A 26,825-nucleotide genomic window follows, 5' to 3' on the forward strand; every position below is an offset into this window, starting at 1 on the left:
CGAACTATGGGCCAAATATGGCGGAGTATGGGCAGCGAGAAATAAACTTTTTTCAAAATTTTTGAACCATGGGCGAACTATGGGTCAAGTATGGCGGAGTATGGGAGGCGAGAAAAACACTTTTTTCAAAATTTTTGGACTATGGGCGAACTATGGGCCAAGTATGGCAAAGTATGGGAGGGGAGGAAAACACTTTTTTCAATTTCTGAACTGTGGGCGAACTATGGGCCAAGTATGGCAAAGTATTGGAGCCGAGGAAAACACTATTTTCCAATTTTTTGAACTATGGGCGAAGTGTGGGCCAAATATGGCGGAGTATGGGCAGCGAGAAATACACTTTTTTCAAAATTTTTGAACTATGGGCGAAGTGTGGGCCAAGTATGGCGGAGTATCGGAGGCGAGAATATCACTTTTCGCAAACTTTTCTGAACTATGGGCAAACTATGGGCCAAGTATGGCAAACTATGGGAGGGGAGGAAAACACATTTTTCTAAATTTTTGAACTATGGGCCAAGTATGGCGGAGTATTGGAGGGGAGAAAAACACTTTTCTCAAAATTCTTGAACTATGGGCGAACTATGGGCCAAGTATGGCGGAGTATGGGAGGCGAGAAAAACACTTTTTTCAAACTTTTTGAACTATGGGCGAACTATGGGTCAAGTATGGCGGAGTATGGGAGGCGAGAAAAACACTTTTTTAAAAAAAAATGTTTGAAATATGGGCGAACTATGGGCCAAGTATAGCAAACTATGGGAAGCGGGAAAAACACTTTTTTCAAAATTTTTGAAGTATGGGCGAACTATGGGCCAAGTATGGCAAAGTATGGGAGGGGAGGAAAACACTTTTTTCCAAATTTCTGAACTGTGGGCGAAATATGGGCCAAGTATGGCGGAGTATCGGAGGCGAGAATATCACTTTTCTCAAACTTTTCTGAACTATGGGCAAACTATGAGCCAAGTATGGCAAACTATAGGAGGGGAGGAAAACACTTTTTTCTAAATTTTTGAACTATGGGCCAAGTATGGCGGAGTATTGGAGGGGAGAAAAACACTTTTCTCAAAATTCTTTAACTATGGGCGAACTATGGGCCAAGTATGGCGGAGTATGGGAGGCGGGAAAAACACTTTTTTCAAACTTTTTGAACTATGGGCGAACTATGGGCCAAGTATGGCGGAGTATGGGAGGCGAGAAAAACACTTTTTTCAAACTTTTTGAACTATGGGCGAACTATGGGCCAAGTATGGCAAACTATGGGAGGCGAGAAAGCTCGTTTTTCAAAATTTTTGGACTATGGGCGAACTATGGGCCAAGTATGGCAAAGTATGGGAGGGGAGGAAAACACTTTTTTCAATTTCTGAACTGTGGGCGAACTATGTGCCAAATATGGCGGAGTATGGGCAGCGAGAAATAAACTTTTTTCAAAATTTTTGAACCATGGGCGAACTATGGGTCAAGTATGGCAGAGTATGGGAGGAGAGAAAAACACTTTTTTCAAACTTTTTGAACTATGGGCTAACTATGGACCAAGTATGGCAAAGGATGGGAGGGGAGGAAAACACTTTTTTCTAAATTTTTGAACTATGGGCAAATTATGGGCCAAGTATGGCAAAGTATGGGAGGGCAGGAAAACACTTTTTTCCAAATTTCTGAACTATGTGGCGAAGTGTGGGCCAAGTATGGTGGAGTATGAGAGGCGAGGAAAATACTTTTTTCTAAATTTTTGAACTATGGGCTAACTATGGACCAAGTATGGCAAAGGATGGGATGGGAGGAAAACACTTTTTGCTAAATTTTTGAACTATGGGCGAACTATGGACCAAGCATGGCGGAGTATTGGAGGCGAGAAAATGGCTTTTCTCAAACTTTTGTGAACTATGGGCAAACTATGGGCCAAGTATGGCAAAGTATGGGAGGGGAGGAAAACACTTTTGTCTAAATTTTTGAACTATGGGCGAACTATGGGCCAAGTATGGTAAAGTATGGGAGGGGAGGAAAACACTTTTTTCCATTTTTTTGAACTATGGGCGAACTATGGGCCAGGTATGGCGGAGTATGGGAGGCGAGAAAAACACGTTTTTCAAAATTTTTGGACTATAGGCGAACTATGGGCCAAGTATGGCGGAGTACGGGAAGCGAGAAATACACTTTTTTCCAATTTTTTGAAGTATTGGCGAACTATGGGCCAAGTATGGCAAACTATGGGAGGCGAGAAAAACACTTATTTCAAACTTTTTGAACTATGGGCGAAGTGTGGCCCAAATATGGCGGAGTATGGGCAGCGAGAAATAAACTTTTTTCAAAATTTTTGAACCATGGGCGAACTATGGGTCAAGTATGGCAGAGTATGGGAGGAGAGAAAAAGACTTTTTTCAAACTTTTTGAACTATGGGCGAACTATGGGCCAAGTATGGCAGAGTGTGGGAGGCGAGAAAGACACGTTTTTCAAAATTTTTGGGCTATGGGCGAACTATGTGCCAAGTATGGCGGAGTATGGGAAGCGAGAAATACACTTTTTTTAAAATTTTTGAAGTATGGGCGAACTATGGGCCAAGTATTGGCAAACTATGGGAGGCGAGAAAAACACTTATTTCAAAATTTTTGAACTATGGGCGAAGTGTGGGCCAAATATGGCGGAGTATGGGCAGCGAGAAATAAACTTTTTTCAAAATTTTTGAACCATGGGCGAACTATGGGTCAAGTATGGCAGAGTATGGGAGGCGAGAAAATCACTTTTCTCAAACTTTTGTAAACTATGGGCAATCTATGGGCCAAGTATGGCAAACTATGGGATGGGAGGAAAACACTTTTTTATAAATTTTTGAACTATGGGCTAACTATGGGCCAAGTATGGCGGAGTATTGGAGGCGAGAAAAACAATTTTCTCAAAATTTTTGAACTATGGGCGAACAATGGGTCAAGTATGGCGGAGTATGGGAGGCGAGAAAAACACGTTTTTCAAAATTTTTGGACTATAGGCGAACTATGGGCCAAGTATGGCGGAGTATGGGAAGCGAGAAATACACTTTTTTCCAATTTTTTGAAGTATGGGCGAACTATGGGCCAAGTATTGGCAAACTATGGGAGGCGAGAAAAACACTTATTTCAAACTTTTTGAACTATGGGCGAAGTGTGGGCCAAATATGGCGGAGTATGGGCAGCGAGAAATAAACTTTTTTCAAAATTTTTGAACCATGGGCGAACTATGGGTCAAGTAGGGCAGAGTATGGGAGGCGTGAAAATCACTTTTCTCAAGCTTTTGTAAACTATGGGCAATCTATGGGCAAAGTATGGCAAACTATGGGATGGGAGGATAACACTTTTTTCTAAATTTTTGAACTATGGGCGAACTATGGGCCAAGCATGGCGGAGTATTGGAGGCGAGAAAAACACTTTTCTCAAAATTTTTGAACTATGGGCGAACAATGGGCCAAGTATGGCGGTGTATGGGAGGCGAGAAAAACACGTTTTTCAAAATTTTTGGACTATAGGCGAACTATGGGCCAAGTATGGCAAAGTATGGGAGGGGAGGAAAACACTTTTTTCTTTTTTTTTGAACTATGGGCGAACTATGGGTCAAGTATGGCAGAGTATGGGAGGCGAGAAAATCACTTTTCTCAAACTTTTGTAAACTATGGGCAATCTGTAGGCCAAGTATGGCAAACTATGGGATGGGAGGAAAACACTTTTTTCTAAATTTTTGAACTATGGGCGAACTGTGGGCCAAGCATGGCGGAGTATTGGAGGCGAGAAAAACACTTTTCTCAAAATTTTTGAACTATGGGCGAACAATGGGCCAAGTATGGCAAAGTATGGGAGGGGAGGAAAACACTTTTGTCTAAATTTTTGAACTATGGGCGAACTATGGGCCAAGTATGGCGGAGTATTGGAGGCGAGAAAAACACGTTTTTCAAAATTTTTGGACTATAGGCGAACTATGGGCCAAGTATGGCAAAGTATGGGAGGGGAGGAAAACACTTTTTTCCAATTTTTTGAACTATGGGCGAACTATGGGCCAAGTATGGCGGAGTATGGGAGGCGAGAAAAACACGTTTTTCAAAATTTTTGGACTATGGGCGAACTATGGGCCAAGTATGGCGGAGTATGGGAGGCGAGAAAAATACTTTTCTCAAAATTTTTTAACTATGGGCGAACTATGGGCCAAGTATGGCGGAGTATAGGAGGCGAGAAAAACACTTTTCTCAAAATTTTTGAACTGTGGGCGAACTATGGGCCAAGTATGGCGGAGTATGGGAGGCGAGAAAAACACTTTTCTCAAAATTTTTGAACTATGGACCAAGTATGGCAAAGTATGGGAGGGGAGGAAAACACTTTTTTCAAAATTTTTGGACTATGGTCGAACTATGGGCCATGTATGGCAAAGTATTGGAGGCGAAAAAAACACTTTGTTCAAAATTTTTGAACTATCTGCGAACTTGTTTTTCCCCTTGATCTTATTGACCTTTAGGTCAAAAGTGATATAAAATTTGATAAAAAATTTAATGTTATGTTCGTCTCTAACTATAGGTAAAAAATTACCTTAAATTTCTAAATCTACTTACCTGGATAGATTTATAGAAAAGTGCTCTTTGAAATTTTCATGTGAATTCTTATTGGCAATTGTCGAAAGGTTATTGAAAAGAGAAATTTCAATATAATTATGTAAAAAACAAATACTTTTTACAAAAAAAGGAAAAAACTTCTAATGAAAATCGAAATTCTAACGGAATTTCTAATTAGCACGTTCCATTGAATCTTTCCACTTGTGATAATAATGATAATTATCAAAAAATTTCTTTTTATAGCTTACGTTCAGTGAAAGAAGAAAGGGGATGTAAGTTTCACGAGGGAGGAGTGGACAACCGTCATTAATAACCTCATACAAACGTTGCGCCACCCCAAAATTAAGAAAAATTCATTATATTTTTTTCAAATTAATTAAATTAAAGAAATTAAAATTTATTAAAATTAATTGTTATTATTAATTATTGTTACTATTCATTATAACTTCAATAAAAAATCAATATAATTATTAGAGGCACGAGACATTTTTTATTTAATCGTCATTATAAATTGAAACCAGATTAATTTTGTTAATCAAATTTTTATTAAAAATAATTAACATTTTTCTAACTTAAAAAAATATATTATCAATATATTAATATTTTCTTTAATGAAAGGAAATTTATTTGTAACATTATTTTTGTTTAGTATTTTCTTGTGTTTAATTTCGTTTATTGTTCTTTTTTTATTTATTTCTGAAATTAACTTCTTTAAATCTATTAATGTTTATTAAATTTTTTTCATATTTTATATATTAAGCCAAATTAATTTTCTATCCAACAATTTTCAATTAAACAAATATTTTTCTTCTTCAAAATCTTGTCTTGTTACCATTAACACCGAAATGCTTCGTATCAAATTCTTCGACCAAATTCTTTAAGTGAGTCAATTTTCCATGCAAATAATCGTGTCTCGTGTTACGTTGCTTGAAGACCGGATCGTTATTCATATTGTAATCTTTAAAAATTTTTATTTTTATCTGAAATGTAAAAAATTTTGTAATATACTTTTTGAGAATTAAAATTCAATTGGGAGAAACAAAATTCATAAATCTGTAATAATTTACAAAGAAATCTACAATTTTTCATTGTCTTTTAAATTAGTTTTGAAACGAAGGTAAATCTGTTAACTTTAAATAATTCCCGAAGTTTGAATTTTTTTCATCTTTTTTAAGAATCCAATACCGTTAAAAATCGAAAAAAATCAAGAAAATTTATATAAAATGTTTTTGTGCATCAAACACAAATTTTACGTTTTTTTCTGCTTGTAAGTTCTTATAAATTATAAGTAAGCTCTAAAAGATGAATTAGAAATTGAGTGATTTTACAAAAATTATTTCCATGAATTATCAAATTTTACTAATAAATATCCGACAAGGACTCTGGGGGAAATATAAATTGGCTCAAACAAAATATAAAAAATATTTTACTTTATCTATTTAGCAAAAAATATTTCAAACAATTACCTTGAGTTCTTGAAAATTCCCCTGAGCTTTCACTATATTATATTGCTGCTGCCACTTATAATATCGACTTTTACTGTTAACGTATTTTTATAATTGTTTATATTCCGGACAAAGATTGTTGAATTCCTCTTTATAATGTCTCCTCTGTTCGTAGTTGCTGTCTTTCGTATAATAACTAAAAATTCAAAACACAAAATTGTCGTTATAAATCTGATTTCCGTAAATCGACGAGTAAAAACCGAAGAAAAAATAAAATGAGAGGAAAAAGAAATCTTAAAATCGAAAAGAAAAAAGCCTGTTTTTAACAAAATTGTCTAAATCACAGTTTTACTGTAAAAGACAAATAATTAAAAATTAGTGATAAAAAATAATTATTTCAGTATGTAAACAAAGTTCCACATTTAATTGACGGGGAAAATACTGAAATCATAAGAGAATTATTGGTTTTATTTTCCAAATATAAAAACATCATTTGTGTTATTGTTTACATTTTTCTAACCTACATGTTGTTTGAAAGTGTTACTCACCTGCAATTGATTGCATAATCCTTTTATCAATCACTTTAACATTTAATTCCCGAACACATTTAATTATTTTAACACTCGGAATTATTTCTAAAACATTGAAGAATTTACAAAAGCCGCTATCGAAAAAACCAACCGATCAAAACAAACTTTTCTAGTGATGACCATTGATGACACCTGATCATTTGGCAGATCTGTCGGCAAAGAGTACGAAAATACAAGACTAACCGCAAATATTCATTTTCTAGCAGCAACTTCAAGTGGAAGGCATTTGTACGTTTTACTGTACATGACACTTTTTTTTTGTGGGGCTGTGTAATTATTACATGACTACACGGAGAGAAATCTGGTGCGATTTACGCATGAGCATGTCCTTAGGAATATAGTAACAGACGCTTTCAAGCAAAAATCCTAAGTGAGCGAGGTATTATTGTATGAGTCTCACCTGATATTCAGATGGAATCTTATAGTTTTTGCTTGGAAGTGTCCATGCTATATTCCTATGGACTTGCTCATGCGCAAATCGCAGCAGATTTCTCTCCGTGTATAATCACTGCATTTACACCTTCTGACGAAAGTAGGAAAAAAAAATTTTTTTCTCAATGTGAAGAATTAAGTAGTATATATTGAGCAACAAGGGTCTAAAAGCAGCCATTGTTTACGTTGGTATTTGCAGCCCGAGACGTGAATGTGTGCTAGCAAACGTCAACGTAAACAATTGGCTGCCTTTGGAGCCATGTTACTTACAATATTTTTTATTCCGAAGGTACAAACGTGGTGCTTTCAGGTTACCTGACGGCTGGTTGAAGAAGCCATTCATTTGTTCTACTATTTGAAAGTGGCATTTTAAACTTACATGGTAAGCTTGTAGCAAGTTTGGTGCAAGGTTGCTAAATAACCTTGCTTTAAACTTAAATTTTTTTTAATATTTCGTCTAATTTATATAATAAAATTATCTAAATTAGACGAAACATTTAAAAAAAAATTTTTTTAGGCTCAAAGCAAGGTTATTTAGCAACTTTGCTACAAGCTTACTGAGCAAGCTTACTGAGCAATCTTGCTGTAACCTTGCACTGCAATCTTTCGGTAGAATTAATTAACAATCTTGCAGTAACCTTACACTGCAATTTTTCGGTAAGCTTATCATTACAGAAAATTAAAAGGCATTAAAATAATAAGCGTTGCAGCTTATTTTAATGCCTTTTAATTTTCTGTGATGCCAGCTTTCGGTCAGGTGGGACATTATTGAAGCTTGCAGTAAAGCTTGCGGCAAGTTTACCGTGTAAGGTTGCGTTCATGCGTTCCCTTATTTTTCTTATAGAAAAATATGTTTTTAAATAAAAATTTCTGATCAAGAAAATTCAATTTAATATTTTTCTTCCTAAGCTTCATGCATGTCGCAAGAATCGCGAGCTTGACATTGAAATTGTCTATTCTGATGCGGGAATTGATTATACATACTATCATATTTGGGATAACGTGTAATATAAAATTTTGGTAAAATTTAAAATCGAAAAGAAGGTGGTTAGTACTATCCTCTGTATAATAATAATAATAATAATAATAATAATAATAATAATAATAATAATAATAATAATAATAATAATATACGAAGACTGTCATAGACTATAGAGCTAGCCTGGGGCTTTCCTTTGTCATTGAACGAAAGGCTTTGTACCGATTATCTGCATATGCTGCCGAGTACGGCTTTTCAGCTCACCCTCCTTTCTCTGTTCTCCTCCATGAATCTACACAGGACACCCTATGTATACACATACCCGAGAGTCAGTTGCTTTGAGGCTCTCGTCTAGTAATCCTACATAGCTTTATATACCCTTTACTATTACACAACTCCTTTCGATGGACAGAGACGAATCTCAATTTCACTATAAACGAGTCTTCTCCGAGTCAAAGAAAAGTTTCTCATTTACTCCTATACGCCATGTGTATATATATATATATATGTATTCTCTTAAAGTTCGAATAGAAAAAAATTTTGTTTTCCCTACAAAAAACTTTCAATAGAATAATTAAAAATCAATTCTCTACATTTAATTAATTTTTATTTTAGTAGAATTTTCATATAATCAAATTTTTATTTAACCGAAAATTAATTATAGTAAAATGTTTATATTTCAAAAATTTTTATTTAAAGTTTCATTTATCACAATTTAAATTTAGCATACTCGCATAGAAGAAGTTTGCTGCTCAAAGCCTCAAATAAATATTTATTTGTATTAAATAATAATTATTTTAATCAATTAAATAGTATTTGCGTTTCAAATACAGGTATTATTAGTCCAAATACAGTTTATTTAATTCGAATAAAAATTATTTGGTTCAGATAAATATTTATTTAATCTCTAACTAATGTATGAGTTTCATTAAAATATTCATATATGTGCTTCGAATTTTTGATAATATGGTATATTTTCGAAGTTTATTAATTAACATAAAGCCCCATAGAACTAGGTCATTGAAATAGACGCGCGGAGAAGAATTCAAGTATATAGAAAAGAAGAACGTGTATAAAACTTTTTTCTAAAGATCGCGTAATTATGAGTATAATGGTGGAGTTAAAAAAAAGGAAAAAAAAAAAAATTAAAAATAATCTGGTCTCCTGCCAGGAGAGCATGGAATCGCGAACCACTTTTCTTTAGCCACAGTATCGGCCATCATACCCGAGTTCCATTCGCTCGTGGAAAAGAAATAAAGAGCTTTGTCGCCACACTATCAAAAGCTTGAATGACGCGACGATGAAAGAAGGAGGGAGAAAATATCGGCACAAGAAACAGTACTGTGAATACTGATGAAAAGAATGAGTCATCTCTGAGTAGAAGAAAAGTTCTTATGAAAAGAAGTATATGATGTATTCCACGCCAAATCAGATACTATCTTGCATTTACATCTCTGATTTTTTTGAAACTTTTTTTCTTTTACTACTAATTAAGACTAGCTTTCATGATTTTTTTCAATTTTTTTTTTAACAAGCCGTTGACGAGATATTAATTTTTCAAAATTTATGAATTTTAATCATTTTTTTAGGGTTCCGTACTCGGTTCGGAACCCTATTAATATCGGTTTTTTTGAAATCGTGTACCCCCCCCCCCCCCTAGCGGCCACACAAATTTATCTGGAGGGCTGAAAATTAGTACACATATGTATTTTCGCGTGTAGATTACAGGAAAAATATAGCGAACTTGATTGGAATTGATTAACATATCACTGAGAAAAATAATTTCGTAATAATAAGAAAATAATTTAGTTGAGCTTTTTTAGTTGGCGTTACTAAAATATGGTTGTCACAACAGAATAGAAAGTGGCAATAAATCGGGAAGTTTAGTTGGCTCTACCAAAAAATATATTTGAAGCTTTCATGTTTACGAACTAAATAGTTTGGTTCCCAGTACTAAATAGCTGACATGCTGTATTGCGCACGCGCTCTTCTCGTAAATATGGCGTCGCTTCCCATTTACGGGATGTCAACATTAACCATATGTCGTTCGCGTCGTGAAGTTTCAGTGTTGAAGTTTTTATGTTTTTCAGACATTTTTTAAAAAAAAAGTTTGTGTAGTGAAAATAAATAAATAAAACTTGTTACAAGAACGAAAGTTTTTTTCCAGCTTTTATACATTGTGAAAATGATTTAATCTCAAATTGTTAGGATTCGTAGAGTAGTGGTCAGCGTTGTCGACTAGCGTTGCGTAGTCTGAGGGTTCGAGCCCCAGCAGTGTTAGGTTTTTTCCGCGATAGAAATTAATTTAAGTAGGCATAGGTAGGTTATATAAAGAGAAAAGGGTGAAACAAAAAAATAAGTTGGTTGAGAAAACAAAAAAAAAATTTTCATTTAACTAAATTTTTTGTTTGATTAAAAACAATAAGTTAGTTGTGCAAAACAAAAAATTTGGTAGATCGAACAAAATGATTCAACGAAAAAATTTAGTAGCCCGAACCAAACGGATTAGTTGCACATATATCAAATAAAAAATTTGGTAGAGAGAACCAAACTTTGGTAGATGATACTAAACATTTTTCTCAGTGTAGCGTTGTCAAGGAAAAACCATGAATTTTTACGAAAAATGCCTAAAAATGACTATGTACCCCCCCCCTAGCGGCCACATCTTTTGACATAAAGAGCTCAAATTTGGTACACTTACGTATTTTTACGTGAAAATTACATGAAAAATATAGCGAACTTGATTCCGATCAATTTACATAGCGTTGTCAAGGAAAAATCAAAAATTTCGAAAAAAATGATTTATTCTCCCTAGCGCACACAATATTCAACACAAATTGTACACATTTGCTGTAAAACTGTATTTTTGCGTGAAAAATACAGGGAAAAAATGTAAGCGCGATTGGAGTAGATGATCAATTTTTATCAAATTTTTGAAGAAAAATGATAAATTTAATAAAAAAATGTATTTTTCCGCAAAATTAGAAAAAAATCGGACAAGTGCGAGTTACACTCGCACTGAAATCGAGGGTTCCGTACTCGAAGCGAACTTATTTGGTATAAAAACAAATGTTTAAAAAATATGTGTTGTGTATTAAATAATATATGTGATACAAAAATGAACAATTTTTAAAAAAAAATTTAAGAAAATTGTTCCTCCTTTGGTATAAAAACAAAAAAAAATTTTTAATTTGTTTTGTATTTCAAATAATATAAGTGATACGAAGAGGAACAATTTTCTTAAATTTTACAAAATTGTTCCTTTTTGTATCACTTATATTATTTGAAATACAAAACAAATTAAAAATTTTTTTTTGTTTTTATACCAAAGGAGGAACAATTTTCTTAAATTTTTTTTTTAAAATTGTTCATTTTTGTATCACATATATTATTTAATACACAACACATATTTTTTAAACATTTGTTTTTATACCAAATAAGTTCGCTTCGAGTACGGAACCCTCGATTTCAGTGCGAGTGTAACTCGCACTTGTCCGATTTTTTATTTTTGAAAAACTTTTAATTTGATCCCGAGGCGAAATTTGAATCCTCTTTAGCTTCCCTTAGAACCTAAATAGGCCCTCTTTTGGATCTTGTAGACTCCAAACGTGGAAGAAAGGAAATTTAGCGACCTGTTGAGGAAGCTAAAGAGGGTCTAGTTCGATTAAAAAAGTACAAAAAAATACTCTTATAATTATTTTGATTAAAGCAAAATGTAGGCCTTAAATTTCGCCTCGGGATGTTATTTTTAAGGAAGTTATCCCGAGGCGAAATTTAAGCCCTAATTTATAAGGAGTAAAGTAGAGTTAAACAGACCCTCTTTAGCTTCCTCAACTAGTCGCAAATTTCCCTTTCTTCCACGTTTGGATTTAAAGTAGGGTCTAAAAATTGATTAAAATATTGAAAATTTTGAAATTGCTCTAATTCTATTAATTTTTTGAAAACGCTTCAAAATATGTTAATTCCAGTTTTTAAAGGGTAATTAAAGAAATATTGTGTGAAGAAAAAATTAATTTTGCTTTAATCAAAATAATTAAAAGAGTTTTTTTTGCATTTTTTTGTACTTTTTTAATCGAACTAGACCCTCTTTAGCTTCCTCAACCAGTCGCAAATTTACCTTTCTTCCACGTTTGGATTCAAAGGAGGGCCTACGGGAGTCTACAAGATCGTAAAGAGGGCCTATTTAGGTTCTAAGGGAAGCTAAAGAGGATTCAAATTTCGCCTCGGGATAAGCATTCAAAAATAAAAAATCATTAAAATTCAGAAATTTTGAAAAGAAAGCCAAAATATAAATAGTAATATTATTTTAGAAAGTAAAAAATTAAGAGAAGTAAAAAACAAATTTTTTCATACCTTTAAGAGAATAATTGTGTATTTTAGACACGCATGATCCAAGGACCATAGAGTCATTGATCTTCAGGAAGTAAATTGTTCACCCTCGATTTGGCAAAGCCGATTACGAGCGACACGTACATTTATATATAAAGTATATAATTTAGGGTTTTTTCTTTTTATTTTCTAGAAAAGCTGGCGCAATGATAAAGGAAAAAAAGGGACGTTGAGAGAAATGTGGAAAATATCCTTGTACTTAGAAAAGCTTCTTGGTCTCTTGTTGCTGAGACCGTCAGTCCTATTTCGATTATATACGAGTCATATATGTTTATATATGTCTGAAAATTTTATTCAATTTTATAATTAAATGTTTGTTTTACAATAGGTTTTTATTTATTTCACACTGAGAAAAATGTTTAGTATCATCTACCAAAGTTTGGTTCTCTCTACCAAATTTTTTATTTGATATATGTGGAACTAATCCGTTTGGTTCGGGCTACTAAATTTTTTCGTTGAATCATTTTGTTCGATCTACCAAATTTTTTGTTTTGCACAACTAACTTATTGTTTTTAATCAAACAAAAAATTTAGTTAAATGAAAATTTTTTTTTTGTTTTCTCAACCAACTTATTTTTTTGTTTCACCCTTTTCTCTTTATATAACCTACCTATGCCTACTTAAATTAATTTCTATCGCGGAAAAAACCTAACACTGCTGGGGCTCGAACCCTCAGACTACGCAACGCTAGTCGAGAACGCTGACCACTACTCTACGAATCCTACTAACAATTTGAGATTAAATCATTTTCACAATGTATAAAAGCTGGAAAAAAACTTTCGTTCTTTTAACAAGTTTTATTTATTTATTTTCACTACACAAACTTTTTTTTTTAAAAAATGTCTGAAAAACATAAAAACTTCAACACTGAAACTTCACGACGCGAACGACATATGGTTAATGTTGACATCCCGTGAATGGGAAGCGACGCCATATTTACGAGAAGAGCGCGTGCGCAATACAGCATGTCAGCTATTTAGTACTGGGAACCAAACTATTTAGTTCGTAAACATGAAAGCTTCAAATATATTTTTTGGTAGAGCCAACTAAACTTCCCGATTTATTGCCACTTTCTATTCTGTTGTGACAACCATATTTTAGTAACGCCAACTAAAAAAGCTCAACTAAATTATTTTCTTATTATTACGAAATTATTTTTCTCAGTGCAATTTTATTATCACAACGAAAAATGTTATCAATGAAACTTTATATTTTTATATTCTGCTTTGAATAAAACAATAATAAATTTTTATTAAAATTACATTTTTTCCTTACAAAATATTTTTACGCATCAACAAATTTCATAAGAATTTCTTTCTTATCAATTTTTTTCATATTTTAACTACTCTATTGAGGATTTGAAAAAAATGTTTATTATTATAAATTTTTATATTTTATTTTTATATGGAGATAAAAGATGAATGAATACATGTGATATAAGTATTATATAGAAGTTGATAATTTTAATGTCACTTTACTGATAAATTTTAATAGGCGGATGATAGTATTGAAATATAAATTTTTTCCATTCGCAACAATCCAGTCACGTTTTTGCATTTCAAGATTTTCGTTCTTTAATAAAATAATTAACACAAAAAAATGCATCTAATTGGATTTTTTTTCTCATTTATACTTCTCATTTTATTCGTCACATCTATTCAAGGAAAAGTGTTGACTCAATGTGAAGCCGCCCAAGAACTTGTAAAAGGAGGAGTTTCACGTTCATTCATCAGCAATTTTGTCTGTCTTATGAAAAGCGAAAGTGGATTTGACACTAGAAAGAAAACTGGACCAAAAACATTGTCAAGCTACTGTTATGGTATTTTTCAAATCAACAGTTCCAAATGGTGTGAACAATCACGAAAAGGTGGAGTTTGTAACAAAAAGTGTGATGATTTTATTAATGATAATATTCAAGATGATGTTGCATGTGCTAAAACAATTCACTCTCAGGAGGGATTTAATCATTGGCCAGGATGGGTGAAGGATTGTAAAAATAAAGCACTTCCCGATCTTTCGGGATGTAAATATTAATATCATTTTAACAATAACAACAAAAATTATTAAATCATTTTAATTGTTTGTCAATATATTGTATACCTATACTGTATATGTGTAAAAAAAATTATGTTTCTTTTATCGTCAGTGTGTGTTACAAAAATGTTACACATTATTTATAATTCAAATAAAATAAAATATTTACATAATTTTGAGCATATTTGAGCGAATATGATATAAATAAGAAAACCTTTTATCCTTGCACAAAAAAATTTGATATATTGAAAAAAAAATTTTTTTTTTAAACTGTCAATTGTAACGAACAAGAAAAGAAAGTCACCGAAAAATGTTATAGGTAAATTGAGGGTGACTCGATGAAGATTCGAATATCAGTCGTGGTACTATATATATATAGAAGGAAGGTGGTTGCTGCCTTCAGATTTCAGAGAGTGCGAAGCATTGTGTCCCGAAGGCAGCATTGTCCTCTCGTCATACTGGAAACTCAACAATACCAAGTCCGTAAGTTAGTAACCCACCGTAAAAACTTATCTCCACCACGTCTATGTATATATATGTACCCGAGAACCTTTGCGCGATTCCATTCGATTTCCAACCCTCTTATATATCATATATATCTTGTCCGATTTCAGATTCTTCCTTTTTGCTTTCTCCTATATGTATATAAATAATTCATCAAATTACGAGTATATTGTTAAAGTATTGTTGAGTATTGTTGAGTATTACGAGCCATGTTAAACATACATTGATACCTTTTGTGAGTATCAAAAAATGAGACCGTTTTTATACATCATTTTTCAAAATGATCCACATAACTGGTATCAACTTGATATCAATTATGGGCATCAAAACGTTGCACACCATATTGATGCCCTCAGAAAAACAGTGATACCAAATTTCAGCCCTCCAGATAAATTCGTGTGGCCGCTATGGGGGGGGGGGTACACGATTTCAAAAAAACCGATATTAATAGGGTTCCGAACCGAGAACGGAACCCTAAAAAAAGATTTTTGTTGTCCTAACTAAAGTTTAATTGGGACAACCAAAAATTTGTTGATTCAATAAAAAAATTTTGGTTGTTTAAATACCAACCAAATGTTTGCTTGTCAATACCAAACCCTTTTTTCAGTGTAGTAGGCTGTGGGACAAATAGAAACCTATACGTTTATTTAACTTAAATATATTACATATTTGGTTTAAATGAAACATTTTTCTGGGTGTATCGCGCCAGTAGTGAACTCTGGTAATTCTTTGTAGGGTTATACTTCTTAAAAAAATACCAAAAACGATGTGTTATACTTTTCCTCTTAAAGAAATAATATAATTGTCTATCCTGACACAGAGAGAGAGAGAGAGAGAGGGGGGGGGAGAGATGTCAAGCAGAATGGAAGGAAATCGGCGCTTAATGATAGAACGTCTAACAGCCTTCCGGCAGGATGAAAAAGACTCACGTGAGTCCCTCCGAAATCGCTTTATAAAATTAACATGGATTCAGATAATCCAAAAGTAAAATATATCGTTGGAAAGGTAAAAACACAAGCTTTTAGCGCATGTATTGACAAATATTATGCTTTTAACAATTTACTATACATTATATTTTCTTGAAATAATTTAGATTATAATTTAAAAAAATTAATGTAATTATATAATTTATTATTGTATAATTAGTTTCTTACATTAAATCTTAATATTAGACAAATTTTGAGAATATTTAAAAGAAATAATTTGTCTAGTTTTTCTAACGGACCGTTGATCAGAATTTATCAAGTTGGGCTAGACAATAACTAGACGAAAAAAGCGTGACATTCCATTCGAGTAATTAGCCAGTTGCAGTGTTAAGTTACTAGACAGCTTCTAGCGCAACTGTCCAGTGCCACGATAATTACTGGGACAAATTTCTACTAGGGCAGTGCACTTTTGGATTTTCACATACAATGTGTTACACAATGTTTATTGAAAATCACGTAGGAAATAAAAAACAAATAATTTGTATAAAATAATTTAAAAGCGTAAATAAAACATTATAGTTAAAGGCACGTTTCACTATCACAGTACATTCATGACTGTCACGGCAAGTTCATTTTTATGGTAATATTGAATAATAATGTTTTTAAAACTAAAACACATTTTTCTCATACAGGTTATTATTAAAATTACTAAATTAAATTAAAATTATTAAAATATACTCTCTAAATTTGAATTAGCTAAAATTTCACTGTTTAAATCAGCGAATAAAGTTTTCACTGCAAATCAGCGGATACAGCTAATAAAATAGCGAAACACGAATCGGCGAACGTCGGTCATTTTCGTCGGAAGATAAATTTATTTTTAAAATGGAGTATTCCGCTGATTGAAATAGTTGTTAGTCGTTGATTCGCAGCTGCATACTTATAGCTTTTTCAATCAGCGACTATTCGCTGCCAATCAGCGGATTTTAGCTGATTCAAATTTAGAGATTAGCGAACCTGATAGGTAGTGGCTGCTAGGGGGGGGGGGACATAGTCATTTTTAGTCATTTTTCGTAAAAATTCATGGTTTTTCCTTGACAACGCTATGATAATCAATTCCTATCAGGTTCGCTATATTTTTCCTGTAATCTACACGCATACAACAATTTTGTAAAATTTAAGAAAATTGTTTCTCTTCGTATCACTTATGTTATTTGAAATACAACACATATTTAAATTTTTTTTGTTTTTATACCAAAGGAGGAACAATTTTTAATTGAGGCAATTAAAATTTTGTTGATTCAACAAAAAAATTTTGGTTGCTTAAATACCAACCAAACGTTTGGTGGTCAATACTAAACTCTTTTTTCAGTGTAGCCTATTTATTCTCTCTAAATTTGAATCAGCTAAAATCCGCTAATTGGCAGCGAATAGTTGCTGATTGAAAAAGCTATAAGTATGCAGCTGCGAATCAGCGACTAACAACTATTTCAATCAGCGGAATACTCCATTTTAAAAATAAATTTATCTTCCGACGAAAATGACCGACGTTCGCCGATTCGTGTTTCGCTATTTTATTAGCTGTATCCGCTGATTTGCAGTGAAAACTTTATTCGCTGATTCAAACAGTGAAATTTTAGCTAATTCAAATTTAGAGAGTTTGGCGTAAATAAAATTTTTTATTTAAATCAAATAAATTTTCTGTCATATGCAAATTAGAATATTACAATTTAGGTAATAATAACGAAAACCTTTCTTTTTTGTTTATTGTAATTAGAAATATAAATTGTGTGAAAATCATCGCGTAAGTAGAAAAGACGTTATTAAGTGGGACAAGATTTAGGCCTCAAAGTAGAAAATTCTGTTTCAGTCAGACAATATATAAGTATCCTATATACATATGAAATTTAAAGGAATTATAAAAGCGAATTAAATTAAACATCTCCCATTATATAAAAACAATCTTCTTTATAGAAGAAAAATGTGTCTAAACAGTACAGTTAATAAATTAATAATAATTTAGATATAATTAAAAATTCGTAAAATTAGTGTTTTTTTAAATATATAAATAAAATAATTAACACTCCGGCATATATGATGATCAAATCGACCTAAAAGCAAATAGATATAATATGTACTATTATATATTAACCGGATATAAATGTTAAAGATTAGCGGGTGGTCATCCGTAAGGGGATACAGTTGTTATTAGTCAGACAAAGAATGGTTGAGCGCTTCAGCTCACATGCAGGGTGGATTTATCTACTTATCTTCAAATGACCTATATATTCTATTCCTGAAACAAAGAAATTTTATATTCAATCAAAAAAAAAAACAGTTAAATCAACAAAAAAATAAATAAATAAACGATTATCCATAAATTATTCCTTACATAAATAATTAAAAATTAATAATATTTGAAATTGAAATAATTTCTTTCAAATTCAAATGAAATAATAGGGATTATTAATTTTAAATAAATGTAAAAAAAGTAGTATATATTTAAAATGTAAAATAAGAAAAGACAAATTCTGTTGATAATGTAGTTTGATGCGAAAGGTATACTAAAAACCTATTATACAATGACTTTCAACCTTCCTTATTCTCTTCCAAGAGAGCGCCACAATTCGAAATCGAAGCTATAAAGTGTCTCTTAATTATTTATTTCTTCAATTATTTAAATTTAACCAATTACGAAATTTTTAATTTTATAAAAAAAAATATTCTAAACTAACATATTATATAATAGCATAGATGAATATAAATTTCAAGCTTTATCAAATTATTACTCACGAAAAAAATTATTAGATAACAAAATTTTTTTCATGTATATAGAGGAAAATAAAATTTCATTTATTTTTTTTATGTATATTCTTGATACCCTCTCACGACAATTAGTTGTCGAACATAAAATAATAAAGTGGATAAAATAAACTGTTTACAAAAATAGTATAGCTAGTGCATTAATCAAAAAATTTTCTTAACTAATTAATTTTTTAATAGAATTCAAAATTCTGGAAAAATTGAACTTCTCGCTAATAATTTTGACATTATTTTTCATCAACAATTTCTTTTTTACCCTTTTTTTCCATAATTGCAAAAATTTAATCGTACCTATATAGATTTTTCAAATTTTCTATTTTTACAAGAAATAAAAATTCTAACATATGGATCAAAATAAATTTTTAATAATCTATAAAATAATTTTAAATCCTAAATAAACAAGTAGAAAAAAAAATTTTACCTGCGTCAGCATTCCTACTCTTATTTTGAAAATAAAATCTTTTAATTTAAGATTTAAAATTTTATTCATATCAAATAATGTTCTTTCTATTGTAAAAATTTTGCATTAATTGCAATAATAATAATAATAAAAAATTTGCATAATATATAATTGAAATTGTAAATTTGAATTAAAATGAAATACAAAAAATTATTTAAAAATGAAGCTATAATTTAATAATGAAACTCACATAAAGACAAGTTGGTCTATGTGTAATGATAGATTGTAAATTGAAATATTCAAATTCACCTCATTATAAAATCAGGTTCATGTCCCCTCCTTCGAAACGCCTTATCGCTCAAGCTCAAGGTTATCTTATTGTTTCATGCAAGGTCGATAGGCGGCGTTCTGTTGAGTGTCTCTATATCAAAAGCAAATTTTCCGCGGAAACAGTAACGAATATTATCTCATTATCAGTCACTTGAAAACAGTTTAGTCGATTCTTCATATGTCGTAAAATTTCTTTTATTACAAATACAACACTGTCACAACTAATTCATCGTGGCATATAATTATAAAATGCGCATTTGTACTCTATTCTTCAACTGCTTCTTCTTCTTCTATTTCTTCTTTACATTATTAGCAATCATCATTGGTTCATCACAAGCAAAAATATTAAGTCGATGTGAGGCAGCAAAAGAACTTATAAAAGGTGGTATCTCAAAGACATTTCTCAGCAATTATGTTTGTCTTATGGAAAAAGAAAGTGGACTTGATACCAAAAAAATCTCTGGTCCCAAGGGACAATCAAGCTTTTCATATGGTATTTTTCAAATAAGCAGCGGTAAATGGTGCACTCGCGGTCGTACAGGTGGACTTTGCATGAAAAAATGTGAAGATTTCGCTGACGATAATATTCAAGATGACATTGTGTGTGCGAGAAAAATTCAAGAGAAAGAAGGATTCAAATATTGGAATGGTTGGGTGAAAAAGTGTAAAAATCAAACTCTACCCAATGTTTCGAATTGTAAACGCAAACGAAAGCGATAAGTCAGAAGAAAATTTTTTTAAAAATAAATTTTCAAAAATCATTAAAAGGAAGAAAAATAAAAAATAAAACAAAATTTGTAAGCTTTACTTTTTTTTTTAATTTATATGGAAGTTGAATATTTTACTTTATATATTGTTGCACGGATATATAACCGTAATACAGGATGCGAAATAATTGAGTTTATCTTCAGACATGGGATAATATTCTCCGACTCTGTCATAATTTTTGGTTTGTGAATAAAAGTGAAAGTGTTCGTGAGATTCTGATAGAATCGGCGTTGTATTATAGCCTGGCGTAACTTTGTGACGAGTCTCAAACATCTTCCTTATAAACTGCATTCACAAAAATGTCCATAAAATTCAGTAAAATATTAGATTTAATAAATGTTTAAATTATAAAAATGAAAAGTTCTTGAAATCATAAAATTCTTTTATATATTATACACTCATTTTAAAATTTATTTTTATTTATTTATTTTTTTTTTTGAAACACGACATTAACTTTTACTTCTTTTTCCTTATTTGCATTGATTTTATTGTGTCTATATAACAAAACTGAAAACGAATGTTATTTCCTCTAGAGAGAGAGAGAGAGAGAAAATGTATATTATGCCATTTTGTAAAAACGTAAATCAAAATATATTTTCAATTTTCTACACATTTTATATTTCATTTGAAAAATTAATTTCGATTATAATATTTTACTTACACTTCTTTTATTATTACTAGAGAAATTTTCTATTATTCAAATCAAATCTCATATGATAAATACATCATTTTTGCATCTGAATGTAAATTAAACCACGTAGAAAGATTCCAAGGAAAGTTTGCTCCTGGGAATTTCCTCCGGAATTCGTATTGGAAATTCCGATGGAATTCTGATTGAAATTCCGATTTCAAACGGAATCTCGTCGGAGTTTCCAATACGAATTCCGATGGAAATTCCCAGGAGCATACTTTCCTTGGAATCTTTCCATGTGGGAAATTCTTTAAATTTTTTTCCTAAAATCTAACCGCAGCTGAACAATAAAAAACAAGTTGTAAATTCAGATATTCATTACATGAACATTTTGCTTCCTTGTGGAGAAAGCATTAACATTGAAATAAACATAAATAAGTTGTAAATTCAGATGTTCATTACATGAACATTTTGCTTCCTCTTTACGATCAGCAAAAAAATTTGCTTCCTCTTGGAGAAAGCAAAATTTTATTGCCAAAATGTGAATTTTTGATTTTTTAACTTTCATTAATTCTTTAAATTTATCTCAAATGTATACTTTATATATATATTGATCGATTTGTCTTGACGTAAGGAATACGATTTTATTATATGTATATAACCTTAAATTTTTCTATTTAAAAATTTTTTCGATTAAAAAAAAATTTTTGGAAAAAAGACGATAAAATTTTTTTTTTGGGTATTTTTCAAAATCCTTTGGTCAGATTTGAGATATTAATATGATAAATGAGCCTACCAAATTTTATCTAAATCCATTAAAAACCTGTTAAAGTTATCTTCTAAACAAAAAAGGGATCCACATACACACACATACATACATCCGGACAGTTGATCAGGATCTCATATTACATGTTTCTATATAGAGGAAAATTTGTTTCCGACACTTTGAAAATTTTTACAAACGAAAGGACTACAAAGCTTCCTCCACGAGGAAGCAAAAGGAAAAAAAATTATTTAATACGATAAGTATATATAATTTTATATGCCTAAAATGGAGAATCAGTTTTCCTTTTAAAAGCGACAATCGCAAATATTTGCATATATAATGAAAAATTTTCCGGTTTCTTAAAATGGAAATGAAAAAATTGTACGTTTAGGGTAAAAAAAGAAATCATATATTTTGCAGTTACAGACTGTATTTTAAAAATCCTTGCATAAGATTAACAGAGAATCATTAAACTTTTGAATTAATGTTAAATATATATAGTATATAGTGTGCTGCACGTGTCTTTTGAATGCCGGAAGTAAAACCGCGTTCGTCTTCACTTACATCAGCGTGAAATCTGCCGGACCTTTATAGCAAAATACTTGGACGAAAAAGTCGCCACCGGATTATCAGTGAAAGTAACCCTGTTGGATCAATGTGTTTGTAATTGAGATACTTTATTTGGTATTTCTATATATATATATATATGAGTATAATGTGCACATATCTCAAAACATGCATGTGGTTCCTTTAAGGGGGGAACACCAGTTGTAACTTTCGAAAAATCGATTTTTTTTTTGGTGCATTTTCTTAAAGTATACATATTTAGAAATGTGTCTGTAAATTTCAAAGTTGATCCGGTGAAAAATAAATGAGATATACAGAACACTGCAGCGGCGCGTCCCGTGGCTTCATACAAGGTGGCCAGCCATACCTGACCCTAACGACAGATGGCCTTTTCCTATGATTTAGAAACGGCAACCACTGCGGAAGAGTTATTATATGGTCCAGGAATCGATGACTCTTTGTAACTTAGAAACAAAATTTCTTCTGAACAAAAAAAAGTAAGTTGAAACTTTTAATGCGTTTTTCTCAAAATGACATTTTCCAAGTCGGTGACCATGATTAGTCGAATACCATTAAACCGATTTATTTAAAATTTAGTGTGCTTCATTTACACATATAAGTCTAGTTCGTGATCGAAGGATTTTTTTTTTTAATCAAAACTTTTTTTTATATAGCTGAAAATCGACCGTATTTTTTTAACGAAAATCATACTTTTGACTTTGACAGGTCGCCATTTTGTCAAATTTTTTTTTTTTTTTAAATCCTTCGATCACGAACTAGATAATCTTATAATAAATGTAAATCAATTTCATTTTTGTATTTCAGACGAAGTATACTTGCAGAATGCTGGTCACCGCAATTCGCCTTTTTTCTTAAGACGCCACTTCAATGGCTCATATCTCCAAAAGTTTTTGTTAAAAAAATTTTTTTTTTTTTTTTAAATTACAGCTTTTTACATGTACTTTTAACTAATAAATAGTATTCTTTAAAAAGATTCATTGTTCTTTTGGAAAATATTCTTGAAAAAAGCATTATTTTTTGAGTTACAACTGGTGTTCCCCCCTTAACTTCCCATCCAATTTATATATATATTATCCCAGAGAAAGCATTTTTACACTCTAATTTTTTTTACTGCGCCTTTATTTTAATATATACAGCTTTTAACGCACACATTCATCGTGTCTTTTAATTTCATTTTGAAATGAGCACCATTCCAACTGTCAGCGTATAGTGCTGTCATAATTTTATATTTCAATATTCTTTCATTAACAATTAATATATAGTTTTAAGAAACGATAAGTTTTAAGAATTGAGGTTTAAAAATTTATTTTTTTTACATTCATATACATATATCCCCTACCAAAAATTAGCATAGTTCACTACTGGCGCGGTACTGGTACCAATATCGCGCCACTTCTGGTAGTACTGGCGCTGTACTGCCCCAATATTTAATTTTTGATAGGGTCACATCATTTTTATACTTCTTGAATTTTGTACTTTCTAAATTTGAATTAAGTGAGAATTCGTTCATACTTAAATAGCACAACATATTACCACAATATTGCAGCAATACTTCATGTCAATATTGCGAATATTGCACGTAAATATTGTTCTATTTGGTCACCAATTTAGATTAGTGAAAATTTTTTTACACCTTCTCTGGAAAATTTTTATTATTTTTTTATCATTCGATAATTTTAAAGATTAAATTTATTTTCAACACTTTAATGTTTTACAATTCAAAAATATCTTTTAAATTCAAATATATTAATTTTTACATCATATATAAAAAAGACAACTGATCAAATATATGAAAATAAGATAATCTACATGCTTGTCGTTAAATAAAAGTAAAAAAGAAGTAGGTGAATTTTAAACTAAAATTACATATGTTATTTCGAAATGTATATTGAATGGACAACAATTTCAAAACTCGAATAGCAGAAAAATGCTCGCACGCGGTAATAGAATGCTACTGAATAGTAAATACGAATTTTATTTGCGTAAATGTGTTGCCACTTTTCATAGATATTGATCAAAGGAGGAGTGGATAGATGCCAAAAATTACGCAAAACATGCATCTCTTGGCGTCGAAGACACACTTTTTAGTTAGGATTATATATATATAACCTATACACTTGCCATTATATAATCATAAGCGTGACAAAATTATTTAATTATATTCTCTATTTCTCTTACTTTTTTTTCTATATTCGACATTTGTGCAACTAATTATATCAATCAGCTCAATTAAAAAAAAAAATTCATATCTCTTTTATGTTTTTTTTCTAGATCAGTTGTTTTTGCTCGGTCAATATGCCCCAGAGACGGGGTATATTGGCACATGAGTCAAATTATGTCATTTAAAAATTCAAATATTATTATTATTTATCATAAATTAAGATTATTTTATTAATGTGTAAATTACACAAAATTTAACTTGATTTAATATAATTTTATTAGAATATTTAAAAAATTTTCCGAATATTTTTTATCATTCAAAAAATTTATTCCTTAAAAACAAATGTACAAAGCTCAATACTTGATGTAGGGAAATATACTCAGGGTTGGACACTTCGCTTTTCTTAAAATAAGAATACTAGCGCCATCTATGCACGGACGTGGCGAAGCTTCTCTTAGTGAAACCTAACTTTTTGTGTCTCACTACAATTTTTGAGAATCAAAAGTAGCGTCTGCTGTGACGTCGGTGCATTTGTAGGAACGAAAAACGTTTTGTGAGCGATGTGATTAAACATAAATAATGAAACCAAGAAATCGGTAAGGTAAGTTTATTACATGTATTGTGGGGTTCATGATTGATGAAAAAATGAAGTGTAAAATCGAATCGCGAAACATGTCTGGTTATGGTTAGCATAATTCGAAAATGTTACTTCTACTTAGGATTGGACACTTTATACACTCAGGGTTGGACACTTTGTTAATTATGAATTTGACACAATTTATAAATAAATATACAAATAAAAATTGACGCACACATCTGCACACACACACACAGCACATATTCTGCCAAAGATATTAGAAAAATAATAATAACGTTATAAAAATGAAAAAATGGACCTAAAAATTGTTTTCAGTAACGATATAAATAATATTAATTTTCAATTATTGATAGTAGGAATGAACTAATGAAACACCATACTAGGTGTTTTTAAAATCGCTGATTATAAATTTTATGTCGAATTGACAATTTGACAGTTAACAGCTGTTAATGCAACAGTCGAAGTTTCTAAAAAATAATTATATTTAACAAAATTGATGTTATATGGATTTTCGGGTTCGCTCATTACGATTAGGATGTCAAATTGACCGTTGGCAGCTGTCAATTAAACTGTCAACTTTTCTAAACTAGGTGTTCATTTCATGACCATTTAGCTTCCTCATCATGATACACTTATTATATTCAAGATTAAAAGAAGGATTACAACAAAAATAGCGATCAATTTTATAAATATTAGTAAAATGTAAACTTTGTATACCTCAATCGATTAAAATTTTTGTATCAGAAAAAGTTATTTCAAAAAATACAAAGAACGATTATTTTCAAAAAAATGATTTAATCTATAGATTTCAGTAAAATATGAACTTTATATAGGCTAATCGACTCGTTTTAATGCAAGAAATAAGTTTTTTTACTAAACAAAATTAAATTTACAAAGAAAAAAATATTTTGAAAAATTTTTTTTTTTAAATTTTGAAAAAATTGTAAAAAATAAAATGTTGTGAATATATTCGGAATTCCTTGTGTCAGATTTTAGGTATTAAAGATTACAATAAGCATACAAAATTTCAGGACAATCCGTTAAAACGTTTCTGAGATAATTGGTACACAATATTTTGCGACATACACACACACACACACACATACATCTGGACATTTGCTCAGGACTTCATATATATTATTTCTAGATGAAAATAAGTCCATATAACCCAATTTTAAAAAATCGAAAAACGTCAAGAATGCAGGGGGAGCAAAAGTAATTATTTTTAACGAAAATGGCAATAAGAGGGTTTTTCGGGTCGCTGATTACAAATATGATGTCAAATTGACAATTATTTGTCATTATTATTGTCATTTATATTTCATGTTCTAATGTTGGAATATTCTTGTAAGTTCGAAAAATATGATGTAATTTTTATTTTTTTCAATAATATTGATGCATTATTCATATTATAATATTTTTATAATTTTTTATTTGAATATTCCCAAAATATTCCAATGGAATATTCCCACAATATTTTAAAGAAATATTCCTGAAGTAATTCTATGAAATATCCAAATATTCTTGCAACATTTCAAAAGAATATTTCAAAAAGTGGTTATTTTTATGCTCCTGGAATGTAAATGGAATATTATTTTAAAATACTCGTAATATTCTAATGCAATATTCCAGGAATGTGATTGGAATATCCCGTGTTATTTAGCAATTATCATTTTCATTTCAATTATGGTAGTTTTACTTCATTTTTTTAATTTTTTTTTGCGGATTCTCCTAGGGTAAGGGGTACAGTGACCGACACCCTGGGCATACTTTCAACTTTAAAGGACATTTTATCGTAATTTATTAAAGATTTAGTTATAAAATAAATTTTAAATAAAAGATTTGGGTTAAAATTTATAGTACACAAGTTTAAAATTAAAAAACACCTTGATAAGAGTTTAT

At 30.8% G+C, this 26,825-nt stretch overlaps 2 protein-coding genes and 1 long non-coding RNA gene across 3 annotated transcripts; 2 read left to right on the forward strand and 1 right to left on the reverse strand.

Annotated features, from left to right (window-relative positions):
- Positions 1–5,207: 5,207 nt before the first annotated feature.
- On the reverse strand, positions 5,208–8,373 carry LOC127281435 (uncharacterized). The gene is made up of 3 exons (XR_007843014.1): positions 6,553–8,373; positions 6,026–6,200; positions 5,208–5,539 (listed from the first exon to the last, which is right to left on the reverse strand). It is a non-coding gene; the product is annotated as an uncharacterized LOC127281435 (long non-coding RNA).
- A 5,534-nt stretch (positions 8,374–13,907) lies between these two features.
- LOC127281484 (lysozyme c-1-like) lies at positions 13,908–14,612 on the forward strand. Its single transcript, XM_051305203.1, has one exon. The coding sequence runs from the start codon at positions 13,994–13,996 to the stop codon at positions 14,426–14,428; it is 435 nt and encodes a 144-aa protein (XP_051161160.1). The 5' UTR covers positions 13,908–13,993; the 3' UTR covers positions 14,429–14,612.
- Positions 14,613–19,503: 4,891 nt separating this feature from the next.
- Positions 19,504–20,789, forward strand: LOC127281448 (lysozyme c-1-like). The gene has a single exon (XM_051305166.1). It carries the CDS (start codon positions 19,661–19,663, stop codon positions 20,129–20,131), a length of 471 nt encoding a protein of 156 aa, XP_051161123.1. The 5' UTR covers positions 19,504–19,660; the 3' UTR covers positions 20,132–20,789.
- Positions 20,790–26,825: the final 6,036 nt, after the last annotated feature.

This window comes from Leptopilina boulardi, unplaced genomic scaffold, assembly GCF_019393585.1.
Source record: "Leptopilina boulardi isolate dan_hultmark-lab unplaced genomic scaffold, ZJU_Lbou_2.1 LbouV2_269, whole genome shotgun sequence".
Lineage (NCBI taxonomy): Eukaryota > Metazoa > Arthropoda > Insecta > Hymenoptera > Figitidae > Leptopilina > Leptopilina boulardi.

Coding starts and splice junctions, on each gene's coding strand:
- LOC127281484 (XM_051305203.1), top strand. CDS start 13,994: ATGCATCTAATTGGATTTTTTTTCTCATTTATACTTCTCATTTTATTC.
- LOC127281448 (XM_051305166.1), top strand. CDS start 19,661: ATGCGCATTTGTACTCTATTCTTCAACTGCTTCTTCTTCTTCTATTTC.